This window comes from Cariama cristata, unplaced genomic scaffold, assembly GCF_000690535.1.
Source record: "Cariama cristata isolate BGI_N322 unplaced genomic scaffold, ASM69053v1 scaffold14886, whole genome shotgun sequence".
Taxonomy (NCBI): domain Eukaryota; kingdom Metazoa; phylum Chordata; class Aves; order Cariamiformes; family Cariamidae; genus Cariama; species Cariama cristata.
Genome location: NW_009622775.1, coordinates 9618 through 28059, shown reverse-complemented (window position 1 = coordinate 28059; position 18442 = coordinate 9618). Strand labels below are relative to the sequence as shown.

General features: G+C 36.2%; 1 protein-coding gene across 1 annotated transcript in view; it reads right to left on the bottom strand.

The window, feature by feature from the left end:
* LOC104157148 (nuclear receptor corepressor 1-like) overlaps window positions 1–14331 on the bottom strand; it is a gene marked incomplete at its 3' end in the record, with an annotated part of 39387 nt that extends 25056 nt beyond the window's left edge. Inside the window, exons 1-9 of the mRNA XM_009702483.1 lie at window positions 14148–14331; window positions 12310–12449; window positions 9924–10119; window positions 8168–8350; window positions 6113–6226; window positions 3704–3760; window positions 3212–3264; window positions 1233–1299; window positions 50–222 (exon numbers count right to left, since the gene is read on the bottom strand). Of these exons, the coding sequence (XP_009700785.1) occupies window positions 50–222; window positions 1233–1299; window positions 3212–3264; window positions 3704–3760; window positions 6113–6226; window positions 8168–8350; window positions 9924–10119; window positions 12310–12449; window positions 14148–14255 (1091 nt within the window). The remainder of the gene's footprint in view (window positions 1–49; window positions 223–1232; window positions 1300–3211; window positions 3265–3703; window positions 3761–6112; window positions 6227–8167; window positions 8351–9923; window positions 10120–12309; window positions 12450–14147) is intronic.
* Between the last annotated feature and the right edge of the window lie 4111 nt (window positions 14332–18442).

Below are 18442 nucleotides of genomic sequence, written 5' to 3'. Positions count from 1 at the left end.
TAAGTCCTAAAAGATATTTTGTGGGAGTATTTCAAATCCATGGTAATACCTTTGGAATCGTTCTTGCTGTTCTCTTTGCTTCCGGATTTCTGGAAATTGTTTTTCATAGTACTCCCTTGTTTTGCTCTCCTTAGCTTTCCTGCGTGGATTATTTTCTATCCTGTCAACCTTTTTCTCCCATGCCTCCATCAGCTGATCATAACGTTGACAGATTTTCTGTTCCTGTTAAATTCCAAAAGTAAACCTTGAACTAAACAAGAATACACTAAGTGATCAGTACACATAACACGGGTAGGCTCCTGGAATAAACAGACATATTTCTCCTGCTCTAGCAGCTTCCATTTTGAAGACGACATATACCCAATTTTCAGCAGAGAGAAGGTGAGGAATTGCACATAAAAATGTAGATTTTGAATATTACACACTATTTCTTTGCTTTACACACCAAATGGTATTTGGTAAATGTTATTACTGCCTTCCAGAAACCTCACATCTTCTGGTACCAGGCTTTTAACTAGTGGAATTGGTTTCATTGTTTCATTTTTATTTATTTTATTTTAACTTTTTAATTAAGACAAAGGGGCTGGAATAATTACAGTATGTCCTCAATCTCAGCAACATGTAGGGGGTTGCTCCTACATAAAAAAACTATAGGACCATAAGAAGAAAAATACTTCATTACATTTTCATGGTGGAATCTTCCAATTTGATGTATAACTTTCTGCTATTCTTAGTAACAAAAAACGAGCTTTCAGACACCACCCAAAAGAGCCTTTTGACTTTGTACACTTGCTACAACAGCATGCAACAGAAAGCATTAAGTCAACTAATACTGGTACCCAACATACACAAGTTTGATCAAACATGCTGTCAGACTTCAAAAATCAGAGATCTGCCCCATTTTCTTTCAGATACTATAGCTAATATATAAGAAAAGAAATTCAAAGAGAGATGAAGCATGACAGTTAAAGATTTTCACTGGGTCTCTTCCATTCAAACTCTTTAAGAAAAGAAAAGGAAAGGAAAAAAACTTTTTCCTTATTGTACTTTAGATGATTTTCAGTCAAATAATCAAGAAGCCACAGTTATAAACATGCAGTATATTTTCCAATAAATCAACAGAATTTTAGCTTAAGATCTTATTTTTCTAATCAATAGGATTTACGTGATACATTTGGGAATGCAAGTCAAGTATCCAGACAGAAAACCAACCAAAAAGATGGTAGTATTACCCGTTGTTTTCTTGCATGATTTCTTCTTTTGAAGAATAGTATTAGCTTTTTCCTCATCACCTGGTTTCTGGAAAACAAAATTAGAAAAGAATTGTGAACTACATAAGAATCAAGCAATTAAAAACTACTCAACAAAGGCCATATAGATTCTAGATGCCAGGTCATTATTATGAAAAATATTTTTGAGGTAGAAAATAGAGGGAAAATTCCTGTTGAAACAATCATTTAACTAATACTTTCTTTTATCAGAGAGAAGATTGTTGAAGATAGCTGGAATAAGCAATTGAGACGCAAAAGCTTCCAATTTCAAGCTAGGTGCTCTCCTTCAGCACAAGAGAGGCAATATGCTAAAATGAATAAATTTGGCTTAAGATACTATGCTTTGGGGGTAAAAAAAAGTTATTTGTAATTCAACCCTAAAGTTAACAGCTTTACAATATATTACTCAAAAAAAAGTATTTTGCAACACTATAGAGATAGATTTGCAGAAGTGGAGCAAGAATTACTTTTTTCTTTAACAGAAGTTTTTAAAGAACAGCCATCTGTAGGATTTTTTCTGTACTTACAAAATACTACAAAATGGTAGTAAAAGTTATAGCACTTAATAATATCCACGTAACTCACTGTGCATTTCTTCACACCTCAAAGTGACAATTTATTTCTTCTTTTATAAAAACTAGTAGTGCAGAAATTGGTTATGAACAAGCAAATCTTATGAAGAGAGTAATGTTCTTCAACAAATTTGAACCAGGATAATCATGCCACAGCAGTAAAGTTTGTCTCAAAAACACCAGTATTTGAGTTTCAAAGCGAGGTATGAAAGTAAATATTTTCTTGCCAGGTACTATCCTAGAGAAGTCATAAAAAGGCCTTGGTCTTCATAGTTACAATAGAGTGGGACTTCCTCAAAGAAGATTTGCAAGAAATATGCACTTTCGTGACAGTTAAAATTCAGCAATTACGTTCACCAAAGTCTGGTAACGATACATATTTTCACAATAAGCTCATTTTTTTGCAATGGAGCAATCACTATTTTGGCGTCTCATAACATTGCTACAGAGTGAAATCAGCATTGGTTTGACACAGATAGGTAAAAATTAAGATCTTGTTCTATGTTATGAATGACTTTCTGTGGAGAAATGAGTTCGCCACCAACTCTGCAGAACTGAGACATTCAAAGTAACCAGATGCAACAAAAAACAACCATGGAGAAGGTCTGTTTTATGGACATTCAAATTTGAGTACAAATAAGCTCAACAAACACATTTAAAAATGAATCTATTAAAACTTTATTTCAATTTATAAACAATATTTGCTTCAGTGAACTAAAAAAACCCACATAGCTCATACAGATTTGAGAAACAAGTTCTATATTAAAAAAGAAACAAAAAAATTATTTTCTTCAAAATCCATGTTCCTTCCAGGAGAACACAACCAGTTTATTTCAAATCACTGAATTTGGTTTGCCCTAAGTAACAAGTAAGTGTAGCATGCAATAACTCTGCTCATAGCCCATGACAGAAAATGAGTACATGGTTACGTCAATAAATAAACAGATAATTGACCAAAAAAAAAAAAAAAAAAAAAATCATCAGGACTCCTCCTATGGTTTACTGACAGCAGTAACTTTTGAAACATTTCTTTGAACAGTACATTCAGGCAAAGTTGACTAGACTTATCTATGTCAAATTTGCTATTTTAGACTTTGAAAAACACAAGCATTACCAACTTAAATTTTTTGAGTTATTTTTGTCGTTAAGATGAAAAGTTATGGTTTACCTCTGCCTTCAGTACATATAACACAGGTCTTCCAGCACTGTTCTACAACATAGAAATTGGAAAGCTACATGGACTGGATGCTTTTAATTACGGTTAAAGTACACACATCCTAGCTGGAAATCACAGCAATGAAAAATATGAGTGAATGTTTAAGTCTAGATCCCTTAAATGGTACAATGACAAGACATTAAAGCACTTACGTTTTGATGTTTTCATGGTAGACCTTTGTGTCTGATGGTTGGTTGTAAAGTGGCTACAATTTTGGATTAGAAAGGTACGCTTAGTACTTTTCAGTGCATGTAATTCTAAAAGTATATGCAATATATTTAACAATATTTTAGTATTCTGCCAACAGTGCACTAAATTTGAGAAGCAGCAATCTGAAGGGACTAGAAGATATTCAACACAAAGCATCGATTTTATTACTTAAAATTAGATCATTATAACTACTTATGTATATGACAGTATTTAATTTTTTTCATATTTCAAACTGTTCTTTCAAATAGATTCAAATCTATTTTACAAATTGCACTTATGCAGCAAATCAGTTCACTCAAGCCCCAATTCACCAACGCATTTAAACATATCCTTCTTTTACACATAAATATAGAACTGTATCTGTTTACACAACACAATTACAGCAACTGGCAATGCAGAAAATAGAACAAAAGAAAAAAAACCTCACAACTTACCAGTTCAACTTTTGGACCAAGACCTTCAAAAATCTTGTGAGCTTCTTCTGCTTTTTTCTGCAAATAAGATTTTTTTGTATAGTCTAAGTAAAGCATCTGAAGTTAGTGTCAAAAATGTATCTGAACTCTTTCACTTACCCTACCTGCTAAACCCCTGTCTGACCGTACTATATCCTTCTTAACCTACTTCTGCAATGTTGCCTCAGCAAATCAAGAAATCTGTACTTGAGTTGTGCAGTTACTACTCTCATCTCCATGTTTGGAAGCTGAGAGAGCATAAAAGCAGAAACTGACCTCTGCAGCTCAAAAAGAACATGAATTTAATAAATAATACAGCAAATAATTATTAAGAGGAAGAAAGGTATCCAGTAAAATGAAGTATAGTTAGGTTTGAAAAATGGAATTAAAAGACTAAAATTCTCCAATTGCCAACTCTGGGAGTGTGAATCAATGTGTACATACGCACACACACAGAAAACTATGTCAGAGGTCCTCCTTCCTTCACACTTGGTCAAGACCCCAAAACAATTCTGACCCTCAAGGAGGCAGCACTGGATGAGAAAGTTGGCTTTCACAAATCCATTTCAAGCCTGTACGATCTTCCAAAGCTTTCTGTCAGCAGACAAGACTATCTGAAATGACCCAACATACTAATTCAAACTTGCTTCCTTCCCCCCAATAGTTGTATGTGCTAGCCCTATGACATCTGCAAAGAAAAATATAGAAGAAACTAAACCATAAAGCAGTTATTACTAGAAAGTGTTCTGCTAAATTCTAACCTCTTTCCAGGTAATTTCAATCTTGAGAAATTCTTTGGAACTCACTGCTGTACAAAATAATTATATATCAAGGAAATATTACAGTATTACCCTGGTACAATGTTTTTTCTGCTCACAAAACATTTAAAATTGAACTCTAGCCCTACTACTTTAACCAAATTTTAGCCAAGAGTAGTTGATTATTAGAAGTAATTATACTAAACTGCATGGTTTGAAGATGAAAGCTGCCAAGGGGACTGTCCTCTTCTACAACTGTAGAAGAAAAGACACCGAACAAGTGCTAGGTACACAACTGGCTTAATGCATCTTTAATAACCCTTTAAATAAGACAGTGAGTATTGACACTTGCTATTTGGATTAAGTCCCATCAATATTGCCATTCTACAGTACATGTAATTCCTGATACGAGAACTCAAACGAAGTACTAAATGGATTCACAAATGCATCAAGCTTGGTAATTCTCCTTGTATGTAGAATACTATATGAACAGCTACACAGACAGCAGCAGTTAACGGGTGACTGTACACTGACACACGTTACTCCATCTCAGGCAACATAAAAATGGATTTCCCCATCTACTGGCACATACACAACATGGGGAAGGCACTACCAAGTTCAAAATTCTGTTGTAAACCCCACCTGTAACCACAGTTAGCAGAGAAGGAGCTGCACAGCAGCCTGCTAAGACATCTTCAAATTGCCTTAATGTCCTATATTAAGTAAATACATCAAATTTCACAGACAACTGGGGGAATGGGAGAACAGGCTGCATGGAAAACTTGGGACACAGTTCTACTGTATAAAATCTAGTATTGTGTTGCAGTTTTTTACCACCTCAAATTTTCAAAAATAGTCTATTGTAATAGAAGTTAGCTGTTCCTCTAAACTACAAAATAAAATTGGGAAATTAAACAAACGTATATCACTCTCACAAAAGATTATAATACTTTCAAAACCAGCAGATATCCAACTCCCTAATCTCAAACTACCGGGGAAAAAAGATAGGAAGTCCTTTAGTTGGCAATATTACTGAGCTCCCGTACTTTTCTCACCACTTACGCAACACAAGCTCACAATTCACCTATATACTACTTCTTCATATTCGTTCATTTATCCAAATCCTAAGCGCCAGAAGTCAGAGTTTAAAAAGAAGGCACAGGATCTTACAACATGGGCAGTTTCTCCCCTTCAGTTAATTTAAATGTTGGGTCTTCAACCAAGCTTGTCAGTATTTATGTAAGGAAAGGAGAATTCAAGATAAATTTCTGAAGCTTTTTTTTTGTATCTACCTATCTACACACATACAAACAGCTATATATATATATATATATGTGTGTGTGTGTTTATATATCTGTCTATCCATCTCAACATAAGGGTCTAGGGATGACATCCATAGATGTGTTTCCCTAGACTGCTCACAATATCGAAGAAGGATCCTGTGATCAAGAATAAAAGTGTCATGTAAATGTCTTTTATTTAAAGAAGCAAATGAATATTAAAAGAGGGGCAGGCAAATCAATAAAACAAGAGAAGTAAAAATTGCCCCACAGAAGTAAATTAAAACATAATGAATTTTAGCACACCAGGTCAGATTCACAGCTACACTCATTCAGCTGAAAAGCACGCTTACCCGATTTTCATCATAAATAATTTGGACAATACTGCGGTGTTTCTGTTCCACTGGAGGAGGGGAGACAGGCCTCTCTGGCTCTGGAGGCTTAGCAGCTTCTTCTTCAAGTTGTTGCTAAGAGACGAAAGAAAGAAAATCAGCCATCCGCACCATGTTACCCTTACCAGTAATTAGTCACCAGAGATAAAATACACATCTGATCAACAGTTGGCACTGCCTGTTATTTCTCTTTTTTAACTGACAAGGAATGAATGAAATGGTTTTAATGTCAACAGGAACGATAACAAGACTATTTTTTTGTACTATTGGTAAATCGAATTAACTGTTTAGAAGACTCACCTGCATTGAATCAGACTTGTTTCAGCTTGACATTTAGAGCCACTGTCACATTGTAATTTATCACTATTTAACTTTAAACAAAAATATTAACTTTGGAGAACAGTCACACCAAATCTGCCTTCTCAGAGGAAGTAATCCACAGAGCTGCCTCTCTTCATTGTAGATATTCAAGTGTAATTATTACTACTGTCTTATTGTTTAAAAAGGTAGAAAAGTCCCTCTAACACTCCACAGAGAACATCATTCTAAAGACACTTCACAGCAGAAATAAACCACTCCACATGTATTGAAGTTCCAAGATTGTTACAATACCAAACAAACAGAAAATACCAACAGCAAAAAAAAAACTGTGATATTTTCCTAGCTACTATACTGCTGTGATTTACTTTCACATAAAATAAACCTGGTTCTGTGACATCTTCATTTTTTAATTGTAAATATCCTTCATCCATGTCTGCCACAAACATACAACAAAGAACTCCTGATGCTAGGGATCCATTCTGTCTTACAGTACTGGCTAGAATGTGCTATATTGCTGCATAAGAATTCAAAATCTAAAATTTTTGCAGAATGCCATAGTAAACAGGCTCAATTATTGCAGGCAACAGCAACTTTGCAATTTTTTTTTTAAAGTCAAATCGTAGTACAAATGTGCACAAATGAACCTTCATAGATGATACACATAGTACTTGCTGATTTTGTGAAAAAGTGAACAAACAAAAAGATAACCATCATTAACAGAGTCAGGTACTTAGTGACATCCCTTTTTTGTTTTTCTGCTGAAGGTCACTTTACAGGTCAGTAAAATTCAGACATAATTAAAGGATTCCAGACCATAAAAACATACTGCTCCAGAGAGTTGTCCGTCTATTATCCTGGACCTGTAAGTTAACAAATCCTATAGTGCAACTCCTACAGAGCTCCCACTGAAAAAAAAAATAAAATATGTAAAGCTGGGACTACTTTTATCTGGATCTTTGAAAGTCATAAAAGGAAAAGGAGACAAGGACTTTGTTTTTGCCAATGAATAACAGATGCCTAGATTGAAGGGTGGGTTTAGTTGGCCACAACAGCTACTGGGAAGGCAATAACTACTGCCAGCAAGCATTTCTTTTGCTTCCAATGGCTGAAGTGCAGTTCTTTGATGCAAAGCACAGCCAGGATCATACTAAAAAAAGTGATATTTCCTCCTTTATTTCTCTGCTCTCTCTGTTTACTTGCACCGCTTCTACTACACCTTCCTCCAAGGCTGACCTTAGCTCCAGATGTTAGGATCTCTTGCCATTGTGAAAGTAGACGATCCAGGGACTTTTGTACAAACTCTCGCTTTGGAGATGCATGCAAGGGATTCTCCCCTTGCACAGACTGCAGAAAAAGAAAGATGACAGCCTCCCCTCACCCAGCAGTCATTTTTAAAGCTGACATTAGTTACAGTGTCCTTGTTTCACTAGTCACCTACAAAAGTTTAAAATATAAAGCCATCGACTGTTGGTGTTCCTATGTAGCTTTCTCCTATTTTCAAAAAAGTTTAAAACTACACGATGTCCAATCTATTTAATTGGTTCTAGGAAACATTCTAGCAAAATCATAGGCATAACCTTCCCTTTTTAACTTGTTCATTTGGTACATGTAACCAAAAAATTCACCACCACCACATGAAGTTTTTCCACACCTTTTTCAGTGGCAGTTAACAAAAGTAGTGTCTGCTATGCTTACTTGCTTTTTCTTCAGTTTAAGGATTTGCTGTTCAACTTTTGCAATTTCACGATCTACACGGTCCATGCTCTGTATCAATTCCTCCTTTGACAGCTTTGAAGGTGAAGCATTTTGGTCCTCCCCACAAGGCTGACCAGAAATTGGAGAAGATGGTCCCTCATGCTTTCCTCCAAAAGCTGGGTCCTTTCATGGGGACAGGAGGTAGAGGGGGAGATTGAGAGAAATTAGTCATACTGATAACATGTGAATGAGTGCTCAGTAACCAAACTAGCATGCATGAATTCAAAAGAATTTCCAGTTATCTATCTCTCTGTTGAGGAGTTCAATATTTCAGTTTATTAATGCTCTAAATATTTTAGAATTTCATGGCAGCCCAATTATGATACTGCAATTTCAAAGTCCACCTTTAAAAAATAACAGCACACTTCAATATTTACCTTGAAATCACAATAAGATCAAAACGTCTCCCTTTTAAAAATACATTTTCACAAGTGTAAACAGTATCTTTTATCTTTAAAGGAAGGGTTGCTTGAGAGCCAATCCTCAATACTCTGCACATATATTGATGAGGATATTCTTGAAGATAACCATGACCAGCCTGGTAAAGTACATCTGGAGTTAGCTGTGATCATAAATGTTAAGTTCTCTTGAACTTAACATTATTTAAGAGAAGCAACGACTTAAGAGAGGACAGGTCACTATTCATTTGGCTTTGATTTTTTTGTCTTTCCTTTTTTGTCTGTTTCCAAATGATATATTTCAACATGCTTCATGCTCTAACATCAGCACTGTTATACCTTGTTTTTGTTTATGCCCTCAGACCATCATGCTCCATGACTACCGCTCTGGCAAACGCTAGCTCAGTAATACATCCTTCACTCAAGCCAATCTGACTGAAAGATGGCATGTCTGAATGTCACTTCTCCTCAAGATAATACTAGGCTGTATTTCTAAATTGAGACAGTAGATTTCTATATGTAGCGCGTGTATAAAAATTCAGTTACATGCAAGTATGTTAACATTGCATGCCTTAGCTCAGTTTCTCCAACCTCCTTTGATTTTATCTTTGCTATGCAACAGAGCAAGTTACTAAGAAATCACACGTTATCATAATTTTACTTTACTTCACAGACAGTTTATTCACATGAGAAAAGGAATGGTAGAGAGAAGGCAAGACAAGTAATCAAATTTTTAAAAATCTGGTGCCTATTACCTTTCAGATCCATATGTTAAATGATCTGAGTTTAGAGACTTGAGCGCTCACCTTCAGCAGTCACACCCATGAGGCACCACCTTTTTGGAGTGTGAGGCTGTGTGCTTGTGTGCGAGCATGAGAGAAGATATTAAATATTCATTTAAGAGACAGTTGTCTGCTTTATACAAATTTCTCTAATCAATATTCAGTATCTATAATAAAAAATATCCACATCATACCAGATTGTCCTAGATTTACCCAAGTGACAAGTATAATTAGTGTTATGTAAATAAGCAGATTCATTTCAAATGCTTAAACGGGAAAGGGGGCGGAGGGGAGTACTTTGACCATTCAGTACAAATATTAATTACAGAAAAAAAAAAAAAAAAAAAGGATTCGCATGAATTTACCAGCAACTTTAAATTGAAAAGCAGAAATGTTTCTGGGATTAAAGAATGAACCTAAACAAATAAAAAAAATTACCTAACAGAAAAAAATTCTTATAGCTCGCCACAACATAGGAAGTTACACCTTCCGCATCATAATAAAAAGTGGCTTTACCTTCTTAATATCCGCAGATCTCAACCCTTCCTGCAGAGGATGTACTAAAGGCAAGACAGCAGCTGCATTGACACGCTGAAAATGGGAATCAGAGACTTGTTCAAGACGTGGTCGCTTAGATTCCAGTGAATCATGATCTGTCTGAGACGGACCTGGATGAAACTGCTGTTCATATCCAGTTCTCCTTTCCTGAGGCCTAATATACAGAAGAGATTAACTATTAAAATACATATTTTCCATACAAGAAAACTATTTGGTGTTCCTCAACCCTCCTCAAATACACAAGAGATGCAATTTAGTGAAGTGCCTTCTAAACAGCAAGGCAGACAAACGTTTTTAAGTGTGATCTTCAAAAATACAACAGTTAAAATCCATCGAAAAAGAGAAAGTTAACTTGAATCTTAAAAGACACTGTTTAAATGCATACCTATCATTACAAACCCCTAAAGAAACTTACCACTGCTCTAATGATATTGTCAAATCAAAGCTCTGATTAAAATTACAAATAAAAAAAATCCATGAGGTAAATACAGTACTATATTCCACTGAACACAGATGGCCACAACAGCTCCATTATTTCATTTTTGCAGTCAAGTAATTTTTAAATATACACAGAATGTCTGAAATGAGCCATGAGTCTACTAGGAACTTGATCTCTACTAAAATGCTACTATATGACAGAAACAGTCATTGATTCAATCCACGAGTCATTTAAAAACTCCTCCTCCTCAGAAAAATGCAAAAGAACAGTATCGCTAGCTTCTTTACAGTACAATGCACGGGATGTCCATAACAGAACCTCATATGCTTCAACATCTTCCTGTGAAGTGCCACTGAAGAGATAACAGTAGTTTTCTGTATTTTGCCAGAACTACTGAATAAGCTTTCACAAATTTACAAATGTGGGGCAAGGAGGGGATTTACTTCTGCTATAAACCAAAGTTTTGAGAACTCTAAAAGCTACTATGATGCTCAGCATTAAAACAGAGCCTTACTGACATTTTGGTGACACAAAATGAAGGCAATATACAAGCCTCAGATTTCACTATCTCCAAGTTATTTCTGGGAATATTTCTTTCTGGGAATATTCTGATGAGATTTTAAGCTAGACCAGTATTTACATAACATGAATCACTGGTATTTGTTCAGAAACAGACACCTCAGTGACAGCCAAAATAAAGTGCTAGCAGTAATTCAGCATATAAAGTTGCTCCTAGCAGATATACTTACTAAAAGTCCAGGAAAAAAAGAGGTTGTTACAAGCAGTAACACTTGCTTATGACTGTACATAAGCATACTAATACACTAAAGAATTGAGGTGCATAAATCATATAGTAACCTCTCCCCTAAACAGAAGTATATTCTTGCTAATTTACAACAATCCAGTTAGTCTTACTCTGATCTGTAGTGGGATTTTAATTTCTAAATTTGGTTTTCAGAGTACACCCAATATTCTTCAAGTATATAGTCAAACGAATGTTACCACGGTCTGAAAACTTTCTTGAACTTATCAGCCTTACAGTAATACTAACGTACATTTGAACATTCAGCAATATCCACTGTGAAGTAACCCATTTTACTGAGAAGTAAGATACTACCAGCCTGAAACTAAACTACAACATATGATTCACTGTAGTTGTTCACTATACTTGTCCTCAGTTAACCTACTGGACTCAGATCAGTTGCATCTAGTTACACTGAGACAGGAATGGTATACAAGAGTGACAAAAAGGGTATTTGGAACAAATGATATGAAGCTGTCAAGTGTCTTGCCAAAAGTAGCACAGACTCTGATTTAGTCCTCTGTGCCTAGAAGTCCATTTTGTGCTACATTTCAGTGTTTTACAATTCTTACAACTCAAATACCCAATTAGCTCTGTTGTTTCTTACTTGCGCAGCCACATAGATACCATCTGTTGAATAAGCAAGCCTAATCTAGGCAATATGACAGGTAATATTCACACTGTAAAAACTCTTGCACTTGTTGCTTCTACTCGGCAAGATTAAATCATCCAAAGGTACAAACTTTACACACTTTTAGCCTAAACAGCACTAAAAAGTTTGCAAGATGCACTTGGATTCTCAGAAGTTTACTGAAAGTGTTGTTAGGAGAGGTGTGGGAAAAGCAAAGGACTGCCACTTCCTATCTGCGAAACAAATCTATTAGTTAAGCCAAAGGGACTGGGGAATTACACAACAGCTACAACACTTAAACACAGGAGACCAACACTGTTACAACAATGGAGGACCAACTAATAAAGTCAAATACTTAGACAAAACCTGTCAAACTCAAAAATCTTTCTATTCAAAAGTTAAAACTAACTTTACAGAAAGCACAGACTCATAGAAGACTCACATTCATATATGCCAAAACCAGCATCCTCACCTGTCAGAGCCTGGGTGAAATTCAGAAAGCAAGGAAGGCCTGCGTCGAAGTTGTTGCTGCTGTTGCTGCTGCTGCTGCAAGAGCTGGGTTGCCTGACTGACTTCCAGGTGAGACGAACGATAATCGGGAACTGCAAATTCCTAAATGAAACACACTTCTGATGTTAACAGGAACAAAGGCACAGAAGACAGGATCAAAAGCATTTGGTGTGACAGAATGATCATTTTCAAATATATTAAATATAGACAAGACCAGATCACCAAACACTTATTCCAGCTCAAAAAAATAAAGTTTGTAAGTGGCAGTTCTAAATTTTAAATTAATATTAATGAGACTAAATATTTATGCTAAGAATTCCACCTAACTTATCAATAACTTCTAACAAAATGCAAAAGAGTCAGCAGCAGCAGAATACCCTTTAAAAAGATATCCTTTAAAATAAATTTTTTCACATGCAACTACAAATTGGTAAAATGAGAATATGTTTCAGCAACCCTAAGGCAATTTCTTCTGTTATCACCTCAAGACACTATTAATTAGGACCAAGTCAGACAAGATGCATCTTCTGACTGATATAATTTATAATCAGTGAGGTACAAGACAACTTATGTGTATATATAGGTCTTTGACCACTTGCTTTTAAAAATTATAGGCACCTGGCGTTAACCAAAGAGAAGCTCTACAAAACATGCAATAGGTCATTATCATAAGATTTAGTTTTTACAAATTATCTAAAAATAAACACAGAGCAAGCCAAAGAGTTCCAATTCTTGAATTTCCTTTTGCAAACATGTGAGTAGAACAAAACATCTGAAGTATCTGTAGCAGAAGGAGAACTTCATTAAAACAAGGGAAACCTGAGCTGTTCTAAAGCCAACAGCTACTCTATACAGCCTACCATGCCATAGAGAGCACAGGATGGCAGAATAAATGCTCAGCAGAAATGACCAAGTAGGAGATTCTTAGAAATCCATTACCCCTATTTTGGCTAGCAGAACACAGCTAGAGCTGTGTTCTGAGCGTAACACAAGTTTTTACACGTCAAATTCGCATTTTCCACCTTGCACACAAATTTTGTCAAGCACTATATTTAGCTTATACAGAATCTAGCCCAATACTCCTTATACAGGTGGAGGAAAGATGACTATGGGTTCACTTCTTAAGCTCCTGGGCCTAATAGGAGATTAATTCCCCATAAAAATTTAGTACCCACAAATGCCCCAAGATCCCAGTCTCTTAAAGGATTTGTTACACCCAGAACACTGCATTCACATTAAACATATACTAACTGTAGACAGATTATTTGCACATTCTAGGAAATTTATTGCTTTGAATGCATATGGACTTGGCCTTACTTCCATTGGACAAAGTTAGTATCATGACTAAACATTAATAAACTAAAGCAAAACTAAAACATAAGTTTATTAACACAATCTCTTGTGAATTTATTCAAAGTACCAGAAACCAATGATAAAACCAGGAAGTTTTTATTAATTCCCCCTGATAAAGATACAGACTTATAAGGCTCAGTTTTCAGTCAAGAAACAAGTAAAAAAGCAGATACATATATAATCTTCAAGAATCAAAATGCAATGCTTTCAGAAAAAAAAAAAAAGAGGGCAAAGCAAACCACCCCACCCCACAACTATTTACCTAAGCAACACTGGCAGCAGCTCTCCTCAGCAGGGCATATTGGTCTGCAGCTCCACTGTTTTCAAATGTGAACGACTTATATTACATTGGTTTAAAAAAAATAATAATAATAAAAAAATCCCACTTGGTACAGTAAACACCCGAATTATACTCTTGCTAAATTTGTAATCCTCATGTCTCCTTACCTGCTGGTGTCGAGTGCTAGGGAAGGTGTACTGGACAGAGTGAGTAGGATAACGACTCTGTTCTGTGCTGAATGCTCCCTGGTTAGGAGGGTAGCCTGAACTTGACATTATCAGAGAAGAAGTCTTCACAAAGCTGTGAGATCAAGACCAGCAAGCAATCATGTTTCTAGGAAACCGCCTAAAGGAAAAAAGATCACTGATAAGCACTGAAGTACCAGATGTACTCACAATACATTACAGCCATAGTCACCTAGGCAAAACAATGATTACCAGTAAAAGCTTTTTCCTGATGTATTTATTTAATAGGTTACTCTAGTCTGAAAAACGTTAACAGGTCTTAAATGGGCTCAAAATGAGACATGTCAGCATTGTCTACACAAAGATTTGAGGATTATACTGTCGGAATACATAACTTTACCAGTTACCAGTTGAATTAGGAAGATTTTAAGAGAAAAGTAGGTCACTTTAAGGAAGTGTTAAAGAGGTTATAATAGTTTATAGATGGACTCTATTTACAGTAAGTTTCTTTAACACAACATGAAGTTCACTTTCGTTTCTTCTACAGAGTTTTTGGATTCTATGAGCTGTTTCTTACTTTCAGATTAAAGTAGTCTTACGGCTGCTCTACTCAATGCCACCTACAGTTCCTTAAACCACAGTGTATTAGTCAGGCCCTAAAATACTATTACTATCTAACAGCAGCTTTACAGAAGTAGTTAGTAAAAAAAGGCAGTCACAAAGAAAAAACAAACAAACAAACACTGTTTCAACTGACAGCATAGTTTGTCTCATATAGGATGGCAGAAACTTAATATACTACAAAGCCTTAAAACAATCCTGCTTAGTTGACATTTGATGACTAGTTTACCTCTATTGTATTCTCCAGATATAGACTAACAGTGAACACTAAAATGCATACTGATCTGGGGAAGATTTTAAATACTGAAAAAATCCAGACAAGTTCACTAACAAAGTCCGAGCATCTATGAAGCTGCGTATAGTTTCAGCTACTGAAGATCAGAAGACATTGATTAAACACTGTGCCCATCGGTGCTTTCAGCAGGTAAATTATGGCTCTAACCAAAACAGCAGGACATATATATATATTTTAAACTCAAGATATTTCTCTCTGATAGCTCAAAATACGTGACCTTTGGAGCCTACATATTAAATACAGAATTCTATCAGATCTGTAGCCAGTTCTCAACCTCTGGTCCAGAGCCTAGCAGACATATCAGACCTTCAAATAAAGTTACTGTTGATCCCTGCCTAGATGGCTTCATTTCAAAGCACATTAATCCACAGCCTTTCACAAACATCACATGTAAAGTTGTATTTCTGAACTGCATTTTCCATTAACAGTCAATAGACAAAATCAGCACAGGAAAGGTTCAGACACAGGAAGCTATACAAACAGATCTTAAAGTTTATCTGACATATTTTATCATTCCTGTACTGCTTGGGGTTTTTTTCCCCCACCACTCCATCAAACAAAGAAATCTTTACATGTTGGAATATCAGAATAATGAGATAAATTTAGATTTACCTCTTAAGCTTGATTTTCAGATATGAAAAATCAAAGAAAAAACTACAGTTTCTCTTTCAAAGCAATACTACAGATCACTAGTTGTGTGCTTTATAGTACCTATATGTATTATAGTACCTATAATTCATATCCAAGCAGCAACTTCTAACATAGAATTCTTCACCATTAACATTTATTATGCTTCATCATTCATACTGCATTTATTAGAGCACATCTTAACCAACTATGTGACAGTCCAATAGGTCTGAGTCATATGCTTTCCATTTAATCAAGAAACAGTGGCAGAGAGCAAGTAGTTTTAGCTAATATACATTGTGACAGTCATTTGCAAGCTATGGTACCCGAACACACAAATGTATTCCTAAGGCCAAGCTACAAGAAGAAAACCTCTGATTATTCCCTCTCAATTTCTCTGAAAGTCCATGTAAAACTATGGCATATAGCTGTCAGCTCAATGAAATGTTTATTAATGTGATAACTACTCCCATCACAGGCCGGTGAACATTTATTATTAAATGAACAACTGGCTCTATGGTATAAAGATGCTCAAACAATTCAAGGTTACAAAAGTACAAATCTTAGTTTGATGAATTTTTGATGCCCTAACTTGTGCTACCTCACCAGCTTCATATGCAGTCTTCATAAACACGTGGAAGATGACTAACTGGATTTTACATATATGTACATTTGCTACACCTTAAAAACTTTAGTGAGGAATAAAGACAGTAACACTGGATCTGATCAAAGCTCCGTTAGCCCAATATGCTGTGACAGACAATGGTCAGCAGCAGGCATCTAGGGAGCACATACCAGTACTTTCCCAACAAGCTCTCCAGCCTTCTAGTGGCTCCCGAGACACGGCTTGTGGCTCAGGAATTCCTTGAGTCAGAGCCTTTCTGTTTAAGATTTCTTAATGGCTCTCTCTTCCATTGGTTTCTCCAGCTGTTTTCTGAACTAGTATAAACTCTCAACATTCACAACTACTTGTGCAACAACTTCTTCAGTTTAGTGGCACTTCACATGAGAAACCATCAGCTTTTGTTCGCTCCGGACCTGCTATCTTCCTTTGATATCTCCAGTTTTTGCAGTGGAACAGACCAAACATCTATTTCATATTCTTTTTTTCCCTGTTGCACATGTGATTCTGTAGACTTCTATCATATCCCTTCAGACGTATCATTTCGACGCTGAGGAATCCTAGTCTACTTGGCTGTTCTTTGTCAACCACTTCCAAACCTTCTCCAGTTCTGTAATACCCATTCCGAGGCACAGGGAGACAGAGAAAGTGCCAGTAAATACTTAATCTGTTCCTGTTCTCTTCCTTGACATGCTGACCACAGTCAGGTAGATCTGAAGAATCTGGGAATGCAGAGCGGATCAGGAGAGCAACCACTTGAAAATCACACACAAATACAGGTCAACTACTGCAATACTCAATGTCCTTTCTAGTTTCTCTCTGTCAAGTTACATCTTCTTATTTTCTCAATATTCAGTCAAACCCGCAAGTTAATCATGAACCCAGGTGCTGAAAGTTCAACCCACACTCACTTTGTATGATGCTATAAAGTCTATTTCTCCATTCACAAGAACTTTAGTGTACAGATTGTTTGGTTTGTGTTAGGACTGTTAGTCTTGAAATCTTCATTGATATAAGAAACTTTCACAATCCACAGCAATGAGAGGTCCCAACCAGGTTCTGTGCTACATGTGGAAAGATGAGGGGGATGCAGGGGGCATTGCGCACAACCAGGAACATCCTTCATCCATCCAACAATGTTAACTCAAACCCTGTATCTCACAACCTACAAGTTTTACATAATACCTACAAAAACATTCAGTCTAATGGCCTTCCTACCAAGAACTGCAAGTAGGATCACATTCATAGCACCATAATAAAAATTAAAAAAAAAAAAAAAAAAGTGAAACAAAGAAAAGCTGCCAACAGAAGAAGGCAATAGATACAGCATTAGAGGTTATTATAATCATGGTCAATAAGAGAGTTGGGAAGTGAAGAGAGGGAAAACAAATAAAAATGAAGTTATCAATGGTGGGGGTGGATTCTTCTTCCTCCCTGAGGGAAGTGACACAACAGCAGGAAGAGATAAGGGTGGTAAGAGCAGAGGAAAATACCTAGTAACATTACATACATTACATGTGCCCGCACACTCTCCTAATTTGACCTCTCCGCATGCCTGCAGACCCCATCTTATTTCAGTCTCCTATAGTATGAGCTTGTTTACATGCTCTGCCATATTGGGGGGGTGCCAATATTTGCCAATAGAACTACGACCAATATTCTGTTCATCTCTCCCTGTCTTAATTCTGCAATTGTGGATGTAAGTACTTGACTTCAACTCTTATTTCTCTGCAGGCAACCTTATGACCTTTCATCTAAAAGCATCTGTCTCTCTTCAGCATCTGCTCACATGTATCCAGCAGACAGGGATTATTCTTCATCAATCTCTTTCTTGGTCAGTGGGGGGCAATGCCAGCTTCCTGCTGTAACCTCTCAAAGTTCCATACGTGCAGATTAGGTTTAAATACAGCAGTCTTTTTGCATAAAATTGTAACTGTGCGTGTGGACTGTACGTAACCTCAGTTGGGCTTTCCTCACTGCTGTATCCTTTCATTAGTCATGACAAACTTCCTCTTGCTCTACTCAAATCCGATCAGAATCCTCCTTTAAAGCTCCTCGCTATTAAGTCTCTCTGCCTCTCCAATCCTTCCACTGGTTCCCTCTTCTTTGCCC